We start from the raw sequence: 24,404 nt of genomic DNA, 5'->3' as shown, positions 1-24,404 counted from the left end.
AAATGGGAGTTTATTGTCGTGCAACTGTCTAAAAGCATAAATGCATGCCCATACCTTTATTATACTATCTATGGCCCATACTGAGTAGTCATGAAAAGTAACAAAGTAACAACAATATTATCAATCAATATAAAAAATATATATATTTGAAATGTATATTAACAAGTCACATTTTCCACACTTTAATAAAACACTTTATTTCTTGTTGAACTTATTTTTTATATTTGCAATTTGTTAAATTGCTAATGGGTTTTCTATTTTTTTAAGTTTTTATTCATAAAGTGAAATAAAAAACGTCTAGGTAAAGTCATGCTCTGGTTGGCATTTTATGTTTACCAAAATGGACAGGCGTACTCAGTTTGTATTTATCTTGATGTTGGTATTTTAATAAGATCAAATATATGTGTTATTAGATAGTTCCAAACTATTTTACTGAATTCAAATGTGTGCAAACAAAATAACAAAATACTGACAATTTCTTTATAACAGTTTATTAAAATATGTAATTCTTAACATTCTTGATTTTTTTATTACTTTATTTTATTACTTTATTATTTGAGAATTAGAGAGATTATACACAAGGAATATAAAAAACATTGATAGTGCATGAAATGAAAAACAGACAGGTCTAATTATGTGACCAGGTGATGCTGAATATCAGTGTGCTATGGCATCAACAGAGGATGTTATTGCATATTCGTGAGGGAGGGTGAACAGTGAAAAGGACAGTAGATTCTGTAGTGGAGGGTTAGACAGACAGCTGCTCTGCAATGCTCCTCAAGAGAAGGGCTTCACAATCTTCATTGAGATGTAGTTCTGTGGATTTGGAATAATTCAGTCAGATCACAAAATACTGACAAACTTCATACATATGCATAATGAATAAAAAAATCATTTATAGCAGTTTCAGAAATATTAAAACCAGTATATAATCAACAAATTCAGGAATCTTACCGGAAGGGAGTAGAACAGGATGCCGAGGAACAAGAGAACCAGCAGAAGGATAACCCCTAAAATGAAAATCCATTTGAATCTTCGCCAAACTATGAACTTCATGGTCTTGCATGGGCTCGTAAACCAGAAGAACGAGGTGTCGGGGCGGCTGTTGAGAGGAGAAAAACAGCTAAATTAATTCACGACAGGTACATTCATATTAAGATAAGCAATTAATCAAACAACAAAAATCCATATTTCTGATGCTTTCTTAGTGTTTTTAAGGGTTTCCTCACTTGGGTTGGTCCAGTTTGGGATTCATGTTTGGCTCGTCGCGGCCTTTCCCGGCAGGTCTCTCCTCCATCTCCTTCTCCTCCACTATTTCCAGTGTCATCTCTACTTTACCCTGAAAATATATTGAAACACAATCTCAAACCAGTTACCATGAAAAAAAATAAAAAACTTAACTATAGGGCCTGTGCTGCATACATAAATCTTCACTGATCTATGCATCTATGTATGCTTGTAAGGTTTCTCCCTTCATATTCATCCATGTTACCTGTGCACTTCTCATGTTATACTTGTTAAATGCTGTCTGTGATCTCATTGCCAATTGCAGTTTGGTATTTAGGTTGTATTTTATGTCCAAGATCTCCTTCCCTTCCCCTAAGTGGCTTTTGTCGCTTGTCAGGCCGCCATGGTAAATAAGAAATTGTTCTTAATGACTTGCCTGTATTAATAACAGGTTAAATAAGAATAAAAGACATACACCAAGCACAGGTTTCCCGTCCTGCTCAGTGGTACATGGCCACCAGCCCCGAACAGACTTCTGGGAGAAGAGTGAGTTGGGCTGGGGTTTTTTGGAGGAAGCTGAGATCGCCATCCCGGGCAACATCTTCGTGCTGCACTTCTCTGGAGTCTTAGCAGGAGGAATCAGATTGAGTAGGTCCAGCTCAACTGAACCTGTAATAGAGATAGAAAATAGAATAGATGAACATTCATAATTTGTCTTTTATTGTAGAAGGTCACTTCTCTTTATAAGAGCACTATCTTATGGTAACTGAATAGCATGGGGTTCTGGACAATGCTGTTTCACCTAAGTAGTCATCCAGGGAGAATTTGTCATTGTCCCATATCTGGACGATCAATTTCGGGGGAATCCTGTATTCAGTTTTGTCCAGATTCCAAAAGTGATCCTGTAAAAAAAATTGTGAAACTTAATTGAAATCATTACACCATTGTACCATCACAACACAAATTATACAGTTATGACTTGAGGCTTAAGTTCCATGGTCTCACTCACTTTTCTGGAGACGACACACAGCTGCTCTGTGGGCAGGTAGTCGAAGTCGAAGATGAACCTCCAGTTGAAGTTTCCGTCCCCATCCAGAGATCTGTAGTGGACATCGGTCTTCTGCTTGTCCTCCTCCATACCTGGCATCCATCTAGATAAGGTGTTAGAGTTCAATTCAGATTAGTTATTTGTAAATTAGGCCAGTGGGTAAAAAGATTTATATTTAAATGTGGAGTCAGCGGTTTCTGGAGAATGTCGAGATCAGTGAAAATACTTCACAGATTTTGACAAAAACGGATTTTGACAACAAGCTCCCTCCAGAATCACTGACTCCGCCTTTAAAGCAAACATATGTATATGTAAATACAGTACAAATGAAAGGGTTGAGGTAAGAGAAAGGATTAGTGATATACCCTTTAACGTAGATGTCACTCATGTCTTCTCCAGTGATGCTCGTTTCATCCATAGTGACGTCACTTGTGTTCCAAATGATGGCTCGCAAGACGTACCTGTTTTAAATGATACCCATTATATTACAGTATATATTATATATTATTATATTATACGCCTCAATTCGCTGCAATGAAATATCAGCTTGTCAAACCATGTCTCTTACTTCTTGGCTTTGCGTGGAGTGATGTCACAGGGAGGACCGGGCAAACCCAGGCTCTTGGGGAAAATGTCCACCCACATTTGAATTTGTCCCTGCATTTATGGAGAATGACAAATCAATCATAAATTAACATAAAACAACAATTTCACAGCACTACGGTCATAATTTATCTCTACCCCCCCTGTCTATATCAATAGATGTTGTTTTAACCTGAGACAGGTTGGGTTGGTAGGAGCTGCACAGGGTTCTGGTCTCCACATGCTCTGGTACTAAGCCCACTGTTCTGAGGACGTGCAGGGCCAGCCTCTCCCTCGCTGGGCCCAAGTGCTGGTGGATCACTGTGGTCGCCTCTGCGAAGGACATGGTGGAACACAAAAGTCAAGGACGAAAGGGACATTATAACTACCTACGGTGCAAGATATGAACGCCAAAATAAGAACAAAATACAAAAGTAGCACCATAATAAATTGTTGTAGTATGTTACAGGGCAAACTTCAATGGAAATAATTAAAAACTTAAATGGCTGTACCAAAATCTTGCAGGTTGTACTCTTTTCCCGAGTAGGACAGTGAGCTGCCGTCCCCCTCTATGCGTGGAGGAGGGACGCCTCTGACCCGGGCCACATTCTGCAGGATCTGAGAAGGCTTAAGCTGGTCTCTCCACTGATTCACCCCGGAACTGCAAGACAATTGGAGCTCTGTTAGAATGGCTTTAAGGGACCAACACGCTTGTTTGTAGGGTGTATTATCTGTACTGTAGATGTGGAGTCCATTACTTACACACAGTAAGTTTGCGGCACGCCACAGCACGACCTGAAACGAGACAGGAGCCTGTTCTCCAGATCGATGACCGTCTCGCCCACTTTTTCATCTCTGCTCAGTAAGTCGTAGTCATACACGGCAATCTTCAGGTCCTTGTCTTGAGGCAGGAAGCAGGACATCTCAAACACCCTGCACAAAAAAAATGAAGAACATATAATGCATTTGTTTCTCCTTTAAGACTCCTTTACTAAACAAATACTAAAACAAACTGGTCTAAATCATTTGAATGAACAGAAATTTAAAATGTGAAGTGAGCTGGACACATCACTGGCATGCCCTCACCTCCCGATCTCTGGATTGAGGGTGCATGGTTTGTAGTTATCTCTGTCATCCACGGTTTTCCTCCCCAGTGTAATCTTGACGTACGGGTCGCACTGAAATGAGAATGCAAAACAAATGTTCTCCGCTTCACTTCCACTTCTAGATATCGTGAAACTTTGCCAGTAGATTACTTACATTAAAACAACTATTACATTTTTTTCAGAAATGTTCGAATATATATGCAAACTTGTCAATACCCAACTAATTATGTGTACATTTAAATCGCTTTAAAGACCAAAAATCTAGACGTTGAGTAGGGATGGGACGATCCACTTTTTTTAGTTCCGATCCGATTCCGATACCTGGGGTTTGGATATCGGCCGATACCGATACTGACCGATACGATATCATAATTGTTATACATTTTTTCGTTGGTGGTGATGTTATGTATTAGGCTAGGAAGGCTTAAGCAATTCTAATTTAAAAGAGCAATAAATATACACAAATGCATATAGGTTTATCTTAAAAGGCAGAAATCCTTCTCAATGATCACTTCTGCCTCACTAGAATATGTGGTGGTCTGTTTGTCTAAACAGTCTTTCTCTCTCTGGCTGTATTTTACATAGTAGAATTTGTCACAAGCCTCTCCACTTCCTTGACTTGGATTAGCTTTGGTTAGCTCACTGGCTAACAAACTGATATGTACTGTATGTCAAATTATAAAGTGATGTCCTCTCTCCCTCCACCGAACGTCGGCGCATGTTCGCTCTTACATAGTAAAAAAAAAAAAAAAAAAAAAAATATATATATATATATATATAAAAAAAAAAAAAAAAAATCGGATTTTAATATCGGAGCTGTCAGTCCGATATCCGATACGCAGATTTCGGCCATATCGGACCCGATACCGATACTGGATCGGATCGGCCCCATCCCTAACGTTGAGCCAGAGTTAAAATCCTACATCAGAATCTTCTCCTACATGTTGGGCCCTTTGTTTATACTAGATCACATTCTGACTCACCATGCCATTTGTGTCCTTGGGCTGCAGGTCAATACAGCGCACCACGTAGATCCTGACCAGACACTCCTGAGGTCCGCTCTCTGGAAGCTCCTTAAACTGACGAGGAGGAACCGGCACCCCTGGGTCATCAGGCAGCGGGTAGATCTTGAATGAGCCCTGAATACCACCAAAGAAGACAGCGGCATTAGTCAATTAACATGTATTTTACACATTAAATACATTGCATAAGATCTTAAAATGACATTCCTACCAATATAACAGTATGTAAAATTAGGGACGATGAAACAGACTTTTATTGAAATTCATAAAGTATCCACCAGAGGGCAGACAGAGGCCACAAAAAGAAGGAATGCAACAGCCAAAAGCAGTGATTGCTCACATTTAAATAGTTCAGGTATATATATATACAGTGATGCTGTCTTTTTTACCTTGAACTCTCCCACCACAGAGGGATCCTCTTCCTCATCTTCAGTCTTTCCGCGCTGAAGTTTGAACGTGCTGCAGAAATCATTGAGTCCCTGGAACTCCTCAATCTCCTCCAGTTCAGAGTTATAGACCTGAAAAACCACACAAGAAAATTTTTAAAATCCAGGTTACATTTTCGATTATTTTAAGCTTTCAACATGACTTAACTTTAACACCTCAGTTGCAAGTCTTAACAGAACTACCGCATTTGTCTTATTTTTTCTTTTTTCATTCAAAAACTAATTACTGGAAGTTCAATATTTGCCTTCTCTTGTCAACATGTGAGAACACAATCTCAGCAGTTTCTGGCCTCAACCCTGTCTGCACACAGCTAGCAAGCTGAAGCTCGTAAACGCAACACACACTCGAGCAAAGATTAAATAAATGATGTGATGGTTTTTTTTCGCAATGTGTGATGACTTGTTCCCACCTGTAATGTGTCATATCCTTTTGTCAGGTAAGGCCTGCACTTCTCCTGCTCTCCGACAGAGGCGTAGAACTTACTCCACCAGTCCACTGCTTCCTCCTCCTACAGAATGGAAAATAACGGAACACTTAACTTAATTCTTTATTGAGATTATACCTTTGAGTAGACTGATCAGTAAAATCAAGTTAATCTCACCTTTTCTGCTTGAAGCTGCAAAGTTGGAAACAAAAAAATGTATTAATAGCAGTCTATTAGAAAGATAAGCCCCTTGAGATCAATCAACTCATATTCAGCTCTATCAAAGTACATAAATAAATAAAAATACAGCTAAATATACATACATTTACATACATCCCAGTTTACGCTGCTGTTTAAAATATATGCATGACCATGAATTTATCAATAAAATAAGTAAAAAAAAAGTACGTCTAACACTTGTAGCGTTTTTATTTACCTCAGCTTTCAGGATGGGTCTCTCGTCCATGTCAATGACGATATCTCTCTGGGCAGCAGATATCATCGCCACTGCAAGGTCAATGCAAACAGATTACAATGAGAATCTCCTCTATGTAGCTGAGTGTGTCAATATTTACCTGAGTGCACACGTGTTTGCATATATACAGTATTCATTATGTGTGTGTGTGTGTGTGTGTGTGTGTGTGTGTGTGTGTGTGTGTGTGTGTGTGTGTGTGTGTGTGTGTGTGTGTGTGTGTGTGTGTGTGTGTGTGTGTGTGTATACCTCTGGCAGACATGCAGACTTCACTGTTGATGCGATACGGATCACAGCGGAACTGCTCCAGGCAGTCGATGGTGCACTGACCCACCACAGGTTTCCTACCAAACGGCCGGTGATCGATTATCTTCAGCACAATGGGAGGAGTGTACATGTCCTCTTTGGGGAGAAGCTAGGCGAGAAAACAATAAAAAGGGCCGTGTAAGAAAATATGTTCCATGCTATGTGTGTTGTATCTCTTTTAAATGGACCTTGTGTCTCTTCAATAAAGCAATGTATGTACATCTTGATACTTGCAGGTGTCTGCAGTATCATATTCTCTTTATATAGTTTAAAGGTTCGTACCACTTTCAGTAGCAGCACAGATCCAGGGAAGTTTGGATTCTTTTTGAAGTTCTTGATGACGGCCGTCTGAACAATCTCTCCGCCGCATTCCACTATCAAACTAGGGGAGCAAACCGTGGCCAACTGGTAGGTCTTCATGTTCCTCAAGCCCCAAGTCAAGACCTGGGATCAAATAAAACACATTAAGGCGAGACACTGTAGGGAAAACATTGCTTTTTCAAGCACTGATTTTGAGATTTTTGGTTATTTTGCTTTCATAACATGTCTTCTTCTATACTAGTGTACATTATATAAAAAGGTCCAAAGTGTATAGTACATTTGGGTGTTTATTTTACTAAAGCTTGTCTGTATATTTCTCCTTTACAACCATTTTTAACGGCCATTATTTCAACATTAGTTTTCTTTCAATACTCTGAACAAGAAATCTCAACTTGATAGTGTACACTTTCACAGCCTATAAGGCAGATTAAGGGACTAACATGGTGGTAGGAGATTCACAGATGAGAAATGCAGCCACTACAGATATCTGAAGAGCTGGGGTTGGGCTGGTCTTGTCTGATCATGTAAAGTGTGTGAAGGGAATTTATAACAGCCAAGCAAAAGAGCAGAGTGGCTTGATGGCTTGATGGAGTACCTCAATAGCAGTGAGCTGAACCACAGGCCTGATTCCCTGTGGAACCATGTAGAGCTTCTCTCCTCGCCGAGAAGGCACCAGGGGCATATCCCCCTCGTTCCCCTGAAAGGCAAAGCACAGCATCCCTTACTCAGTACAGTCTCATGAAGTTAAAGTAAATGCATTAGGGGAGTTAGTAAGCATCTGAAAAGAGTAAGGCACATTCATCAATCCAAATGATAGATATTGTCATTTAAGTTGGATACACAGAAATTCTGTTTAGATGATGCGGGCTATGCTGTGGTTGTTATTACACAATAAGTATTTTGAACCAATCAACTCAGTTTCTGACCAAATGTTCTATAAAAACAATGTCTGTTGCCATGGAGACAGTTTGATACAGCCACCCCCACACAGTCCTGTTAAACGGGCAGTAAAAAAGCTATATATTTCTCAACATCTCTTTTCAATCTGATTTTAGTAAAAGCTTATTGAGACACCGAACTTGATATCATATCATATTTAGATTTTTACTATTTTAGACCAGGTTTCCAGAGGCTTTAAACTAAACAGTATTAAACGTTTACTTTCTTTGTTTTATCTTTACCTTGTCCTTTAGTAGGAGCTCTGCAGCCAGCAGCACCTCTCCAGCACTGCGTCCTTTCTTGGTGACGGGGAACCACAGCAGCTTGGGGCTGACGAGCACACTGGGGTTCAGCTTCACTACTGGGGGGCAAGTACAGCAACCCATGGGCTCATCTTTGCCCTGGTTAACAAAGCACAGCAGCACACAAGGATTTAGTAACAAATTAATTGATTAGTAGTTAGTTAGATTAAAGGTGCACTATGTAAATTTGGGCGTGTCAGAAAAGTGAACATTTTCTAAGGTATATTCTTATAACTGAATAAACAAACTTTCCTCACATAAAAATTGTATCCCTGGAACGATGTTTGAGGTGAAGCTACCATAAAGGTTACTGTTTAATTGTTGTTGTTTTTAGCAGCAGGGCCCACACAGTTGTGAAGAATACATTTGGTAGATTAAATATATACTGTATGTATCAACGTACAACTTGATCACTGTCGTACAGCTCCAGCACCACATCAGGAGGGTTGCGGGCGATAGTTTGCGGGTCTCCGTAGATTTCGATGTCGTCAAAGATGAGGGTCTGATCCCACGTGGGGTTCAGGGTGGTCCGTATGACTTCTGTGGTCTTACTCACATGTAGGAATGACACATGGGCGTAGGGATCTGGAGAGGACAAGGGAATTTTTCAGATGGAAATGTGAGGGGGGAATATTTAAAGGTGGAGTCAGCCATTATGGAAAACGCTTGTTGTCAAAATGAATTTTCTGTCAAAATCAGTGAATATATCCTCACGATCCAATAACTCTTTGTACTGTGTGTGCGTTGAAAAAGGTCCGGTGTTATTACACAGCCTAGGCTTTGGTAAAGGACGTGTTGCAAGCTAACATACCCTTTGTTTACAGAGCCTAGGCTGTGTCTTAACACCAAAGTTTTTTTTCCAACACACACACACAGTACAGACAGGTAGTGTATCGTGATTTCGAGAAAAAGCATTCTCCAGAATTGCTGACTCCACCTCTTAACCTGTGATGTGTATTTTCATTTTGACTTTGTAAAAAATCGTACATTCCTGGTGCATTACATTTAATTCGTCCCTCTTGGGCTTGTGCTTTGTGTGGTTATTGTTCCACGTGTTTTTACCTGAGAAGCTGTCTTTGTCCATGGCACAGAGATTCCTCGCCTGATACACGTAGACTCTCAGATGGTAAGTGTGAGACCCTGAGGTGAGAAAGCATTTTAAACTGTGTCACTACCAAAATAAAAGTAAACTCACAGGAAACCTGATACACTGCTGATTAGGTACGTTTGTGTGTTCATCCAGAGTTTATTATTCAATGTTATCTTGCATTAGAGCCAGCCAGGAAGTTTGAAGACCGACGAGTGACCAGAAATCAACTTTATCTGACCAAACTACTTACGACCAAAGTGGCAGGAAACAGTGGGTGTGTTGGCACCAAATACTTTGGCTGCATCCGTTTTACTGGCCTTCTCATCAACATCAACACCCTGTGAACAGAGAACCCAAGGTGAGGTTCTAACGAAAAACCTCTTCAGGGCCAAACATCTGAGCAAAGTTGAAGAAAATGTGATGACAAGAATGCAGAACTAAAATAAACCCTTTGGCCTTATATGCCAACGTGTGACAGGAACAGGCGCACCAAGGGGAATAATAAGAGGATATGACTCAGATGGCATAGAGCAACTATTGTTCCCATGACAACTGCCTCGTTAGGGGCTTCTTTGTTAAACACAATACATATTGTGAAATATTTATCCTGGGAATTAAAGGAATAGTTCAAAAAAATATATTTTTGGCTTGTTGCCTCACTCAGGGTTCAAGACAAGGCTACAGGAACAATTCCTTTAAATGTGTGTGCATTTTTGAAGAAGAAATTGTCAATCATTGCTAATTAGCTTAGCTCAACTACTGGTAGTCAATGGGAACGTTAGCCTGCATCCACTGACAGTCAGAAGATAAACTTTACAACATCACTAAATGCTCATGTGTGTTTGCTCAAACTTGTTTATTCACCACATCATGATGCTCTCTATAGTTTGTGCAGAGTAGGTCAGTAGGTCAACGGTATGTAGTGTACATAAAGTGGTAAATAAACAGGTCACAACAACCACACGGGACCATTTAGTGATGTGGTAAAGTTTATCTTCTGACTGTCAGCCCATTGACTACTAGTGATTGAGCTAAGCTAAATGGCGATGAGTGACCTACGCTCATTTCTTTAAAATTCACGCAGTTAAAGGGATGTGGATCGCCTTGTCTTGAATTCGAGTGTGAAGACACAAGTTAACGATAAATTTTTCCTTTAAGCAGGACTCACTAATGCTCCTTCCAGTCTGAAGATGGCGGAGGCCCCGATGCAGTCTGACGGAACCATCTTCCTCCTCCAGCGGCGACGGCGGAATGTGTCAGCGGATCTCTCCTTCCTGTGGAACTTCCAGCCAATCAGGGAAGAGTATTCCCAGCCTTCCCCTGGTTCTCGCCTCTGCGTAAAACGACAAGAAAACAATATGAAATAAGTATCATCTCTCCCAAATATAGTTAATCTCATCATATTATCACTCGCTTCCTCACATCAACGACAGCCTTTTTATCAGATGTCTTTTTCCGCGGTCTCACGAGTCTCTTCCTGCGATGGATGTGGTACATTTTCTCTGCTGCAACCCAGGATTTGGGCTTATCATCAGGAGGGATGGTCACTCCGTACTCCCAACCTAGCGGTGCCAGAAGGCACACACACAGACCTAGTCAGACTTGCAGTATTTCGAAACGTGAAAACACTGATTTTGAGGAGAAGATTCTGATCACATATTAAAATGTTTGTGTTCATGTCACCTTTCTCATCCACGGCCCTGTTACTGTCAAAGCTCCAGTCGTCCTCCCAGCTCCATCCAGGTGGACACTCAAACTCTGTTGGGCTTTGAGTCTTTTCGCCATTCTACACAACATAGACACTCATTCAACATGGATACTCATTTATTTATGTGATGTTAAGCTTGCTAAATGCTCCACTATTTACAAGCTAGCGGCTAATGTTGTATGTTTGACGTTCGTTGTTGGTTAAGCAGCGTTCGACAGTGTATCAGAGATTTTTGGGGGGGTTTAGTTCAGACCAAGAATCCAAAATGATGACCTCACGATTAGTAACAGCCCTATTTGAAACTACAAATCACAACCTCAAAGATACTTGGCCGGCACACCCATAAAAAGCTAAATCTTTATACACGTCAATGTTACTACAAAGCAACTCACCTGGAGTGAGCACATATCAGCACAAGATCAACGGATAACATTGTAAAAATGAACATGAATAGACAGTCTTTTGTAATGTTATCTTCAGGGACATTTTTCACATAGCCTTCATGTAGTTGAATGAGTTTGTGTGCGTGAGAGCAGAGTAGCCTAAGCCGTTACCACGTCTGTGTAGGGCTCTCCAGCGGTCTTCCACTCCCCACCAGGGAATCGGGTTTCGTTTTGAAAAACCTCATCTGTGAACTCTGTGTGGCCCGCGTCTGCTTCTGTCAAAAGGCTGCGGAGAAAAAAAACACCACACACAGGTTGATGGAAAGCTCAGTGACTCACATAGTAGCAATGCAAAACCACTATCAACAGAGAGGAACAGGAAGACGGGGCCTCAAGAATTATTTACATGAACCTTAGAGGGGAGAATGTAAACACTTCAGAAGTAGGAGTCAGTCACTAATAGATTGAGAGAGACCTCCTTAAAGCAAAACACTGGCTAATGCTGAAATTCCTTTTCATTTCCTGTGATTGTGTGTGTTCATAATCTGGTACAGTGTTGTGGCTGGTATGGGCACTGATGTATCATTACTGTCAATTAATATAGGACAGAGAAGAAATAGAGTGAGTAGGGCTCCATGGAGCGTGCCCCACTGCACAGTGATAACAGGATGCTCCCATTTGAGAATGTGTGTGTGTGTGTATGTGTGTGTGTGTGTGTGTGTGTGTGTGTGTGTGTGTGTGTGTGTGTGTGTGTGTGTATGTGTGTGTGTGTATGTGCGTGCATGCGTGCGTGTGTGTGTGTGTGTGTCTGTGATGAATAACATTTCTTTAACTTACCTTCGCTCAGGGTCAACAAACCAGTCTTCCTCCCATTCCCATCCCCGTGGTGGCAGAAAGCGCTCTTGTTTGAGTTTCACCTTCCCGGTCACATCTGAGCACTTATGGCGACCGACCAGGCCGGTAGTTCCCCACTTCCCAAACACTTGGGCCTGGTTTTCATACTGAGGAGAGAGAGTAGGTTAGCTAAAGAGTGATGTGCACACAAAGGATATATTGAAGTTGGATATAAACGTACATATTCTGTAGGCTATATTTTTTTAGTAGCTACTGTACCATTTCTGCATACACGCTGAAGTTCCCCTCTGAGAAGCTGTTGAACTTCTTCTCATGTGCGGCGAGACCGAGCCACATGTTGACCCGCAGAAGAACAGGGATCTTCACACCTTTGTTTTTGTCCATAGGATACTGACAAAAGAAATTACCAGAGTGAGAAGTGTATCTGATATATATCATTAAAAAGATTAAAGCCCGAAGCGTCTGACCCCCCTTAATAACAGCAACATCTGCAGTGGACATGAGTGGTGTGCCCCAGTTTTGTTTATTTTTCTCTTTTTGTTTCTGTGTGTGTATTTATAGCTTGTTTTCTTAATCATCTTTTTTTTTTTTATTATTTCTTGTCTGTCTGTGTGAGGGAGGGGTGTGGGGGGTGGGGGTTGTGTGTGTATTGTATGTGTCTACTTATTTTGTCTTTTTTGTCTGTATAAAAAATGAAAAACCCATTAAAATATAAGTTTCAAAAAAAATATTAAAGAATGAATGACTACTTCTGTACCTGCATGAAGATGGTCTGGGTGCGTCCACAGTGTTTGCCATGTGCCTGTTCGCTGAAGTTAGAGAAAAGGATCTGGTTTGCAGGGATTCGGGCAAACGCCACCCGCTTCTCTCCTCTCAACATCCAGATGATCACATCTGGCATGCTGTTCTGAGGCTGATGGAGACACAGAGCATTTCAGTTACATCATAATATTATTGTTTTGCTAGAGGTGGCAGCCTGGGCCCCCTTGTAGTAAAGATCCCGTGTGAAACATAATGTAATGTAATGTTGCTTTATTTGAACAGGGGAAAATGTACAAAAAAGAACCATTAATCTTGTTTAAGGTAAGGAGAGATATATTGTACCAGGTTTTGGCAAATTGATATGTTCCACCTGTAGTCCAGGTAAGTAGAATAATAAAATAGTACAAAAAACATGGAACAGTTTATTTTTCTTCCCGACCTCCTCTGCCAGCTGCTTGATTCTATCCAGCCAGTCTTCAATGTCGCCGACGGTTGCCTTGACGTCGGTTGCCTCCTCTCTCATGCGATTGGCCATCTGTCTGATACCGTCCACAGCTGCATCACGCAGTTTCTTCATCTGGAGATCCAGTGAAGTCACATTGGGCTGGTTCTCAAGCTCTGGAAGCTGGAAACTGTCCAAATCTTGTTAATTAAATCATTATTTATTTATTTTAAATACATTTTTTGGGGCATTTTACATGCTTTATTTGAAAGTGCAGAAAGACAGAGATGAAAATGGGGTAAAGAGGGGGATGACAAACCCACGTCTGCTGTGATGAGGACTGAGCCTTTATGGGGGGCGCTCAAACCACTACACCACAAGCCCTTGTTAGTGAAAGTTAAGTAACATCATAGCATTACTGCATTATACAGGATCTGTCTGGTCCTGTCATTACCTGTCAAGATCCTCAGTCAGGTGGTCGATGAGTTTGAGCCAAATCTCTGCCAGACGCGTCTCAGACATCTTGGCTAAGATGGCTGTTTTTAAAGAGGTGAGGTGGGACTCCTATGGTGAATCACAAAGACAAAGAAGAACATGTTAATAAGCAGTACCACCTGTGTAGACATGCACAATACTTGGGTATACACTGTGTCAATGTGCAACTCTCACTTATTTACTCTCTATTGTGAGTCTGTCTGTCTGTCTGTCTGTCTGTCTGTCTGTCTGTCTGTCTGTGATGTATTGCGTTGACTTTAGTTACACTCTTACGGATTTATGTTATCCAGATAATGTAATATTCTTATGAAATCATTTAGACCCCAGAAAGAGTAGCTACTGTTTAAGACGGAAGAAAATTGAGATCTTAATGAACTTAACTAAACTGAACTGAACTGAACTCACCAGTCTGTCAGCGATGCAGAGGAGAACGTTGACCGAGTCCAGTCGATGGCTGACGTCTTCCCAGCATGACGTGACAATCACTACAGGCTTAGTGTCAGCCCAGGGCAGGTAATAGTAGTTATTACCTGAAGGGATACAAAATAAAATATACCCAGTCATTTTAAAAAACAGGTTGTGGAGTATACCGCAAACTAACATTTGCTACCCATGTGGTCCTCAGTGTCTTTGGTGTCATGACCGGGACCCAGACTTTCTAAAGTCTGGGTCCCGGTCATGGCAAACAGTCTTTCTAAAGATATGTCCAATGTTTTTTATTATTTCATTCATATTATTTTCAATAAAAATGTATCAAACAGGGTCAAAGGCTAGAAAAAACACCCCACATTATGAAAAGGAATAAAGTTGAGAATTCTTTTTTTAATATCTGAACTTTTTTCATACCATCAAACACTGCAAAGCTGTACTGTGTGGTGGATGACAGGGGCTTGCAGGTGGAGTCCAGCTTGTTACCGTAGTTACCAATGCTGACCTCAAACTTGATTGGCTCCCCCGGCTCCTGGAGCATGCACGCACTGTGGAACACAGCGCACAGGCAGTACTTCCTCCTTCGCTGGTATTTCTGACGGCAATCAAAGCGGATACAGCAGTGTCGGTGGTTATTCTGTGATTATTTTTGTTTATGTGTCCTATGTAGTATGCTATTGGTGTTTCCTGACCTTAAAACCTATTTACCTATTATATCTACCCAGAACCCTATATTTCTTTCACACTAGTATAACTAAAATGTCCAAAATGTGCATTAAGGTGTCTATTTTTCTAAACGTTGTCTGTTTATTTCTACTATATAAGCATCTTTAACAGCTATTATCTTAACATTAGTCTTTTCAATACTCTGAACCAAAAATCTCAACTTCTAAAGCACTTACATCAACTAAACTTTCTATAATCATTCTTAGCACTATTCTGAACCATCAAAAAATTTATGTTTAAAAGGCCACACCCCTCACCCCCTGACTCCAATTGACTTGAAATATCTTAGTACATACACAAGTAACTACAGTATACAGTGTTTACCTGTGCCACCAGGATGTCATCATTGGAGATCTCATCCACGTTCTTCTCAGCCTTTCCATCCAGCTGAGTGGACAACTCAACAAGGACCCTTCCCCTGTAGGCCACCCCTTCACCCTGCAAATGGATAAAAATGAAAAAAAATACATGTACACATTGTCATGTTGGTGAAATATATCATGTTACGATCCATACTGAACACTAATCTCTGGGCTGATAAGGGAGTCTTACCTTCCCAAAGTTGAGATCATCGTATGGGTCCGGCAGACCAGTGAATTCTCTTGGGCTACCGTACAGGTTGACATAGCAAGGTCCAAAAGCTGGGAGAAAACCAACCTCTGATGCTGCGGTGCTCACTGAACACACACACACACACACACACACACACACACACACACACACACACACACACACACACACACACACACACACACACACACACACACACACACACACACACACACACACAGTTTTTAAGGTCCAAAGCAATAAGGTGAAATAATAGCTTGTTATGGGGTTAACTACAGTATGTCCTTATATGAATAGTATTTTCCAAACTACTATAACACAACAGTTATAATTTTTCAATGTAAAACATTTTGAAACATGCATACGACTATATTTTCGTACGTACTTTCAGACCCTGTGTTGCAGTTTTCAGCCCGTGCATCTGTTTCCAGAGGGAGAAAAAAAAACATATTCACGTATATTAAGCATCATATTTCTGTAGCTAAATTCCCAGAGTGACGACAATCGTTAGAAAAATAACAGATTATGTGATTACCTTCGATCTCTCCACCAGAGGAAGACATTGTGCTCAGATTCAAAAACGTGGTTCCTATGGCATCGTTCTTGCTTAGACGATCCCTGCCAAGAGGAAACTAACACGTCAAATATTGATTGAGATATTATTGTCCCTGGTTAATCTGTGCGAGAATTTATTTTTAGCTCTTACCAGTCATACACAGTCAACTTGATGCGCTCACACATAGACGGGAACTGCAGAGAAACATAGAGTGTGTGTTAAATTGTGCTAAAGACTTTCAATCAAGCCAATAAACAAACATCAAAATATCCATCTTTCTTACTTTGACTTGGAGGTTGATGAGCTGATTCCACTCCGGATTAGCATTTTTCTCAATGATTTTGGTGCACAGCTAAAAACAAAGAAAATGCAAAAGGCATATACAGTTAATGATATTCACACTGTTACAACATTTTAAATATATATATACATATATATTTATACTTAAACATGAAATACCTTCTTGCCGGCAAAGCTGACTTCCAAATATGGATCCACCAAATTCTTCCTATCTCCTTCCCCTCCGAAGACTTGTTTTACCGACTGGACAAAGGCATCATCCACTGCAATGTAAAGCAGGTTCTTAAAACATGTTTTCCAACGTGATTGGAAGCTCCAGTGGTTAAAGGAATTTTGGGCGACTTACTCTGTGGCAAATCCTCCCCACGGTAGACTTTGAGGCTGAGTGTGGCCCATCGCATGGTGACACCGGCCGGCAGTAAGAGATTGCTTTCTATGTCGTCTTGCTCCTCGCTTACATCTCTCTTCTCGGTCTGTACATAGGAGAGGAGAGGAGAGGAGAGGAGAGGAGAGGAGAGGAGAGGAGAGGAGAGGAGAGGAGAGGAGAGGAGAGGAGAGGAGAGGAGAGGAGAGGAGAGGAGAGGAGAGAGGTTTGTTTATAATGGTAAGAAACTGCAGTTAAAAAAAATTCAAGCACTGGTCTTTTTAGAGAGTTTTGTCTATTTTGCTTCCATAACCTGTTTTCTTTCATACCAGTATTTATGTAGAAAGGCCCAAAATGTACATTTAGGAGTTAATTTGAATAAACGTTGTCTATTTGCGTCTGTGTATTTCTCCTATACCACCATCTTTTTTTTCAACTCACTCACATTCAATACAACAATACAAATGACAAGACAGAGATGCATTCACAAGTACATTTAGTTCAATTAAATAAATCGTCCCGACAAGTCGGTTATGAGTGTTATAGTAAGATTGTCTCTTCCATCTGTAAGGGTAATTTCCTGTTTCCTTTCCCTGAGTGACAAATGTCAGATACCCCAAAACTCCTAACATCCATAAACAGACAGTACAGTTAGATAGCCCCATTTGACTGTGCATATTATTATTTTTAATACAGACCTATATTACAAAGAAATTAAAAATATTTGTAATACAAAAAATAATTGTTACAATGTAAATAATCAACTGGCATGTAACATTTTACCCTATTCACCTGCCGTGTCTTGTTTTAAACGTGATCTATAGTTTGATAGTTGTCTTGTAGAAAGTCATTTGAAAGTGAGTAAGAAGCAACACTCACCGGTGGATCATCTCCAGTGCCCACAACAATGATGCTGACTTTCAGGTAACCCCTGGCCCCCGAGCTGGAGTCCTCAGAGTCACTCAGGAGGAGCCATTTCCTCATTATGGCATGACCTGGACACGAGAAATTATTCAACAAGTTCAAATACCTACTGTTATATATCCAAACAAATCAGAATGTCTCACAGAGTGTGCATTTTACATGGAAAAACTGACCTGGTTCATCATAGATGTAACCAACATCCAGCTGGGGAAGCAAAATAAATTGGAATTATTGGAAGTATTCCAAATCTTATAAAAAGTCACAATTCTGCTTCACTGAGCCCTGACACAGATACTAAACGCCTAGATGAGGACTTTGATTGGCATGTACCTTGAACTCTCCCATTAGACTGTCAGCTCGGAGGGAGAAGGAGTCAAAAACCTGTCGAGAAAAAACACAGAATCACAGCTTCAGCAGATGTATGAAATGACATAAAAAATCTAAAATTGCAGGAAAAATATTAATAAAATGTTTTTAATTACGTACCCGAAGACTGATGCTCTCGTCAAACAGTTCTGAGGGGAGCATGTTGACATTGTAGAAAAACATCTGAGGGGCAGGAAAACAGGTCAGAGTATTTCTCTTGTCACTGCATCCACGATACATTTTGATGTCAAGTGGCGATTTTGACAAACATTATAGAACTTACTATTGTTTAAGCTTGAGATTTGCTTTGCCAAAGATTGAGACTGAGAAGGGAAAAATGCATAGCAGAGGAATTAGATGCAAGAGAAAGCTTAAGCTAAAGAGGTGAAAAAAAATGCCTGTAGACCTGTATATAGAATTCTTAGATTTATACAATGAAAAAAGTCTGTATCGAAAATGTGTTCAGTAAATTCTTTGATCTCAAATGTGTTGTTAAAAATAAAATAAAGATTTTATCACTGGCCAACATCTATATTTTTGGTAAAGAGGTGCAAATGTACACATTTAATTAGTTAGATATTGCCAAATTTGTACAGTTATTCAAAGATTTCTGGTTAGAAATTGAGTGGCAAAGAGAGGAGACAAGAGGATGTTAAACAAGCAAAGACAAAAAGGGCAATGCTAATCAAGTGATCAATAATGAATATGGCAATGACCTCATCAAAGAACGGGTTATTTCCTCTCCGGATTCTGGTCCTGTGAGTCTGTCCACACACATTGACCTTAACTACTGGCTTGACGTTGTTGCCAGGCAGCTGTCGGGCCTCGATCACACGCACACGAATCTGGACATCGCAAGAGGAGGAAGTGAGGCAGTGACACAAACAGTGAGACACTTTATCTAGATACTTGAAAAAGTTAAAAGATTTATTCATGACGTGTGAAGAACAAATTGTAAGTGGCATTTTTTGCTAGCATGTGAATTGTATCTATTATATTTTTTCTAATTTCATGTCATGTCACATTTAAAAAGCAGTTTGAACTACTTTTTAAATATGTTTAACCAAAACTAGATTTAGCTTTACTGTAGCTCAACTTCTTGCAGAAGGAAGTAATTGGTAGTTTGAAAAGCTACGTATATGCTTTTAAACCAGCTTCACCAACAGTGATTGGCACTGTTGGAGCCTGCTGTCATTCCTGTGATTAACTGTATGGATTACCCCCTGACCTGGCATTAGTGATAATCCAGGAACAGAGTTATGAAAAGGCCAGACAATACCTGGAAGTCCTGTATCTTGTTGGCCAGGGCTCTATGCCTCTTTCTGCTGAGGCGGACCGGCTTGTGGGCAGGTTTCCCGGGCTGGTTCGGTGAAGCTCCTGGACTTCCACCCTGACCTCCAGCCTCCATATCATCCTTCTCACCCTCATCACCCTCATCACCCTCATCACTGCCTCCTGTGATGAAAGAAAACACCCAAATCACAACAATGTTTGAAATCCATTTTTCAGCAAACACCCTTTCACTGAAAGAACTAGAACAGTTATATGGCAGAAATATGCCTTTGGGAGGCAAACAATTGCATAACGATGAAAGTACAGTGGTGGTAGGCAACGCTTTAAAGAAGGTGATGCTTCTAAGAAGCTACAATATGGTACAATGTCAATGCAACCTCACAATATCTAAGGTCGCAATAACCTTTGACCTCCAAAATGTAATCATTTCATGTTTGAGTCAAAGTCGAAATGTGTGCACAGTTTGAAGAAAATCCGTCAAAGCGTTCATTCATTAGTTATTGTGCTCACAAGAATGTTCCGGACAGATGGAGAGATAGACAACCCGAGAACATAATGCATCCGGGTAGTACAGGGATAAAAACTAACTAACTAAGTAACTAACTACTCACCAGCATCCACTTGAGACACGTCTCCATCAGTTTGGTTATTGAGGTTTGGAGCAGCGCCGCCAGGTGGCTCATACCCAATGAGCAAATTAATGGTTGCCTGTAACAAGTCAATGTTACCTCAGTTCATTTGATCAGCTCTACTGGTACCATTGCAAAAGTGTCATATGTGAGTCCAATGAATCTGTTTGGGATCATGCTATTCATGCTAAGAAAACCTGCTCATAGCCAATTGTCCCTAGTGGGATTAATAAAGTTGTTTGAATTGAATGTAATTAACTTTACCCCGATAGCCTGTTGTTTCTCACTGAGCAGGGGCACATTCTTGGATGGGAGGGACCTCAGTTGACCACTGGCCAAGTCTCTCAGATAGATTTTTGCCGAGCCAATGAACCTGAGAAGCAATCACACACATTTTTGTCAGACAATCGTAAGTACATCAGTAAATGAACCGTTTTAGCTGAAGGGGAAGCAAAGGTTTGTGTTTTAAAAAGGCATTGGTACAAAAGGATGCATAAGCTACATGAAACAATGGGGCGGTGGCTGACGGTTACCACTTCCCAATTTCACTTCTTCATAAATTATGACAAATCTAGCAACACCTACATTTCATTTGTTTTCGCTACCAAACAGAAGTCATGTGGCAGCAGTGATTAATAACCACAATGAACCACATTTTTTTCTAAATTTATCCCAAACCAAATAAATCCATCATAGTTAGAATGTTGGATACAGACGGATACCACAATGCCAAATGGTCTCTTGAGCTCTAAATAACATTCCTACTGTACACAAGAAACATTTTTCTCTCTGCTTTTCCTGTCTCGTTTTGGCAAAGGGGCCATTTGGGAACAGCAGTAGCATCTTTCAAGAGGGGGGAAAAAGTGGGATACTTTGCTGTGTGACAAGGAGCAGCTGGTGACAACAGGCCGGCCCCCGAGATGATGTGAGAGAGCATAAGAGAAAACTTTTTGGATGGAAGCTATTAACATCCACCACAGGCATGTGTTGGGCGGTCTTTGCCCGGTTCAAGGAATGACAAATGTAGGGCTAAGGGGGGAGGGTGAAAAAGGAAGTCTTAAGTAAGCAATATGCAAACAGGCAGAGTCAAGTTCATGCCTATGCTCGGGCTCGGTTTTTCTCCTCTCTTGTTCTCAACCTGTGTGCCATTCGTTGTCATTGCACAGAGCATAAACAACTGTGGTTGTCGTTGGCAAGCACAGACAGCTGTGGAGGATGAGACATAGAGGAAATCTGGTTTGGCAATTTACAGTCTCCATGACTGCAGAGGAGGCCACATGCAAGGAGTGTTACTGTAACAGATTAAAGATTGTATACACACACAACTCCCCTGTAAAACTAAACCAAAAAAAGGTATTTGCTAAACAAACTGAGCAGTCTGCACAAGCAGTCGAGCGACTAGAAATGGCTCATCTTGATAGAACAACAGATAAGATATACCCTCTCAAAGTCACATTCCTTTCTATGATTTTTTTCAAACATATAGACATGATAAAAAGTTTGGGTTTGCCTGCATGTTCAATTAAATTATATTTCCCTCTGGAATCAGCTTTGCGCAATGACTAAAACTTAATTTGCCAAAGCATAACAGAATGAGCTGCTCCACAGTCATCACATATGTGCCAATGACAAGCCAGCGCAGGCTTTCCTATTCCAACGCAGTGATCATGGAAAAATATCATAGTGCATTCGTGGCTAAGGCAGCCTTCCCACCACCCTCACCCCACCCCTAGTGTCTGCCTCAAACACATTTAGATTTAAACACAATCAATCACTACAATGACTCACTGGGAAAATTTTTACTGGGTATATATATATATCCCTTTGTCTTCACTGCACACAGACAATAAAGGAGACAGATTTACAATGAACAAAATGCATGCACAAGCCTAACAAAGGCATAAACAATAGGACATTAAGCAGAGTAATACATAACTTAGTATGAGTCTATAGCGGGGAAGGTTACAAAAAACTACTTTTTTTCCCTTTTAAGGCAACATTCCTCTTAAGAGCTGCAGTGTCATTGTGAGGACACAACCGTGGCAATGCAAGTCTTAACACGGTCGCAGTGACTCCTGGTTCTAAACATCTCATTGAAGTAAAAAAAAATACTGCTCTGCACCTCAGGAAAAGAACAAAATAACTGTTAAAGCAACACTGTTAGAACAAATTGTGACGTAAGAGGATATTCTAAAAAGGTAAATCATTGAGGTCAGGTATGCAGTCACGCCTTATACCTAGGGTAACATGAGTTGGGAATTTTTGCCGTAATGACAATCATTCACAGTCATGAGGAGGATGTTTTTAACCGCGAGACCCTCCTCCACAAAGGCGGCGTGTATTTTAAATACTTCAGTAATTTGTCACTCTGTGTGAAAGGCTTATATGGTTTATATGTCCTTGTTTAAAAGTTCCATGCACGTACTTGTCTTTGCCAATTGTTTCATAGTCTTTTACGACTACGTTGATGAATGAAGAAGCATCCAAGGGAGAGCCTTTCAGATCAAATTCAAGCACCTGTGGTTAGAAGGAACAGACAATTACCATCATACACCAACATACAGCACTCTTAAAGGTGAAGTCAGCGATTCTGGAGAAGGCTTTTTGTTAAAATCTGTGAATATCTCCTTACTATCCGCTACCTGTCCATACTGTGTGTTTGCTGAAAAGAAATATGGTGTCAATACACAGCCTAGGCTCTACAAACTGGTATGTAAACAAAGTGTGTAAACAAAGTGGGGCCCACTGTACAGTAGCTAGCAACATGCCAGTTTACAGAGCCAAGGCTGTGTATTAACATTGGCTTTTTTTTTTCAGCCCACAAACAGTTCGGACAAGTAGTGGATTGTGAGGAGATATTCACGGATTTTGACGAAAAGTGATTTTGACAACATGCATTCTCCAGAATCACTGACTCCACCTTTAATATATTTAATAATAATAACCCCCTTATTTATGCATGCAAAGATACAATGTGCTAACATAGCTGATCTAGGATTACAACACCCCAGTGCAGAAGCTCTCAAGTGAGTAATCTTTTCCAAATACACAAATCCATATTTACAGTTATCTTTAAATCCCCCCACTTACTTCATTCCATACAGGATTCAGTTCATTGTCTATCGTTTTGGTTTTCTTCTTTTCACCTGTGAAAGTGAAACGGATAAATTGACAAAAAACTCAAGAAGGATGAACAACAAAGAGAGAGCTAGACCTGCAATGACAGACAAACTTACAAGCTTCCTTCAATAAACAATAAATGACTGAATGAACATTTAACAATCTGATAGAAACATAGGAACACTTGATGCACAACTGGCATCTAAAACAATGGCATTTCTAAAACATTAATAACAATCCTTGTGGCCAAAAAGTCATCTGGGGACAAAGGGTTATTCTGACCATATAAGGATGTAGCCTACTCTACTCTTAGATGTGTATGAATCACTGCCAAAATATTCAAATTAAACTTTGTGGAAATATGCATAACCTACTATACACTTCTGCATTTGATAGACAGAGGATATGATAGAAACGATACAATGTATAACAGAACAGAGCAAACAGCTTTTTCCCATGAGAAAACAAAAACAAAGTCAAAGTCAATGCTATGTCTCACCTCTGAACACAATCCCTGTGATTGGATCTGGGTTTCCGAGTCTCTTCTTAGGGATCCCACTGGCGGACTCAACAACGACCCGCAGCATATTGATGATAAAGTCCAAAAATTCATTCAAAAGATAATAATCATATTCCGTGGAGACAGCGGTACAGCCATCACATACACAGGGGAACCGAAAGTCACAGATGTGGAGAGGAGAGAGGAGTGGATATCGGATATCAGCCTCCCTGATGACTCACAGAGGGCAGTGAACGCACCAGCCCGGGTGGAAGTGGGCGACGAAGACCCATGGCATGGGGAACCGCTATAGGCCTACATTTATTTTTACCTTTTCAAAATGTTTCATATACCACTTATGTGCTTTTCATCATAGAAACTACAGTGTGCGTTAAGCCTATTAATCCATTGTGCAGGCAAAAACCAGCGGAGTTCGTCCACTTTTTCCATAGACTCTCATTAAACACTCATTAACATTGCAGATGTGCAACATACAACAGGTGCGGCCTGACACCTAGTGGCCAAACTGCGCTTGCACTAAATGCATGCATAGGCCTACGTCATATCATCGTCACCACATCCAAAAAAAAAGCATGGGGAGGATTCCGCCACAGACGAGAGACAAAAAACCTCTTAGCACACAGTCGCTCGTGTTGTGTTCCCTGCTCACTCGGGGAAATGACTTGCTGCTACTTTA

At 40.5% G+C, this 24,404-nt stretch overlaps 1 protein-coding gene across 1 annotated transcript; it reads right to left on the bottom strand.

Moving 5' to 3' along the window:
* Nucleotides 1-312: 312 nt before the first annotated feature.
* Nucleotides 313-23,941, bottom strand: myofl (myoferlin like). Its single transcript, XM_080036685.1, has 54 exons — nt 23,708-23,941; nt 23,179-23,234; nt 22,514-22,605; nt 20,353-20,461; nt 20,071-20,167; nt 19,446-19,621; nt 18,883-19,011; nt 18,287-18,349; nt 18,131-18,181; nt 17,974-18,004; nt 17,756-17,871; nt 16,859-16,985; nt 16,672-16,775; nt 16,496-16,564; nt 16,363-16,406; nt 16,192-16,274; nt 16,042-16,077; nt 15,639-15,763; nt 15,411-15,524; nt 14,778-14,955; nt 14,337-14,461; nt 13,891-14,000; nt 13,434-13,626; nt 12,990-13,145; nt 12,491-12,622; nt 12,215-12,378; nt 11,549-11,663; nt 10,970-11,072; nt 10,709-10,848; nt 10,455-10,619; nt 9,537-9,624; nt 9,259-9,336; nt 8,600-8,781; nt 8,137-8,295; nt 7,551-7,652; nt 6,917-7,078; nt 6,578-6,743; nt 6,293-6,363; nt 6,034-6,048; nt 5,842-5,940; nt 5,375-5,503; nt 4,947-5,102; nt 3,944-4,035; nt 3,620-3,790; nt 3,370-3,518; nt 3,051-3,190; nt 2,844-2,932; nt 2,641-2,736; nt 2,237-2,378; nt 2,030-2,129; nt 1,703-1,896; nt 1,230-1,339; nt 955-1,102; nt 313-816 (listed from the first exon to the last, which is right to left on the bottom strand). Exons 1-54 carry the CDS (start codon nt 23,793-23,795, stop codon nt 778-780), a joined length of 6,168 nt encoding a protein of 2,055 aa, XP_079892811.1. The 5' UTR covers nt 23,796-23,941; the 3' UTR covers nt 313-777.
* Nucleotides 23,942-24,404: the final 463 nt, after the last annotated feature.

Source organism: Ammodytes marinus (assembly GCF_949987685.1).
Source record: "Ammodytes marinus genome assembly, chromosome: 11".
NCBI lineage: Eukaryota > Metazoa > Chordata > Actinopteri > Uranoscopiformes > Ammodytidae > Ammodytes > Ammodytes marinus.
Note: the sequence above shows the minus strand (reverse complement) of the source record. Positions and strands in the feature narration are given on the sequence as shown.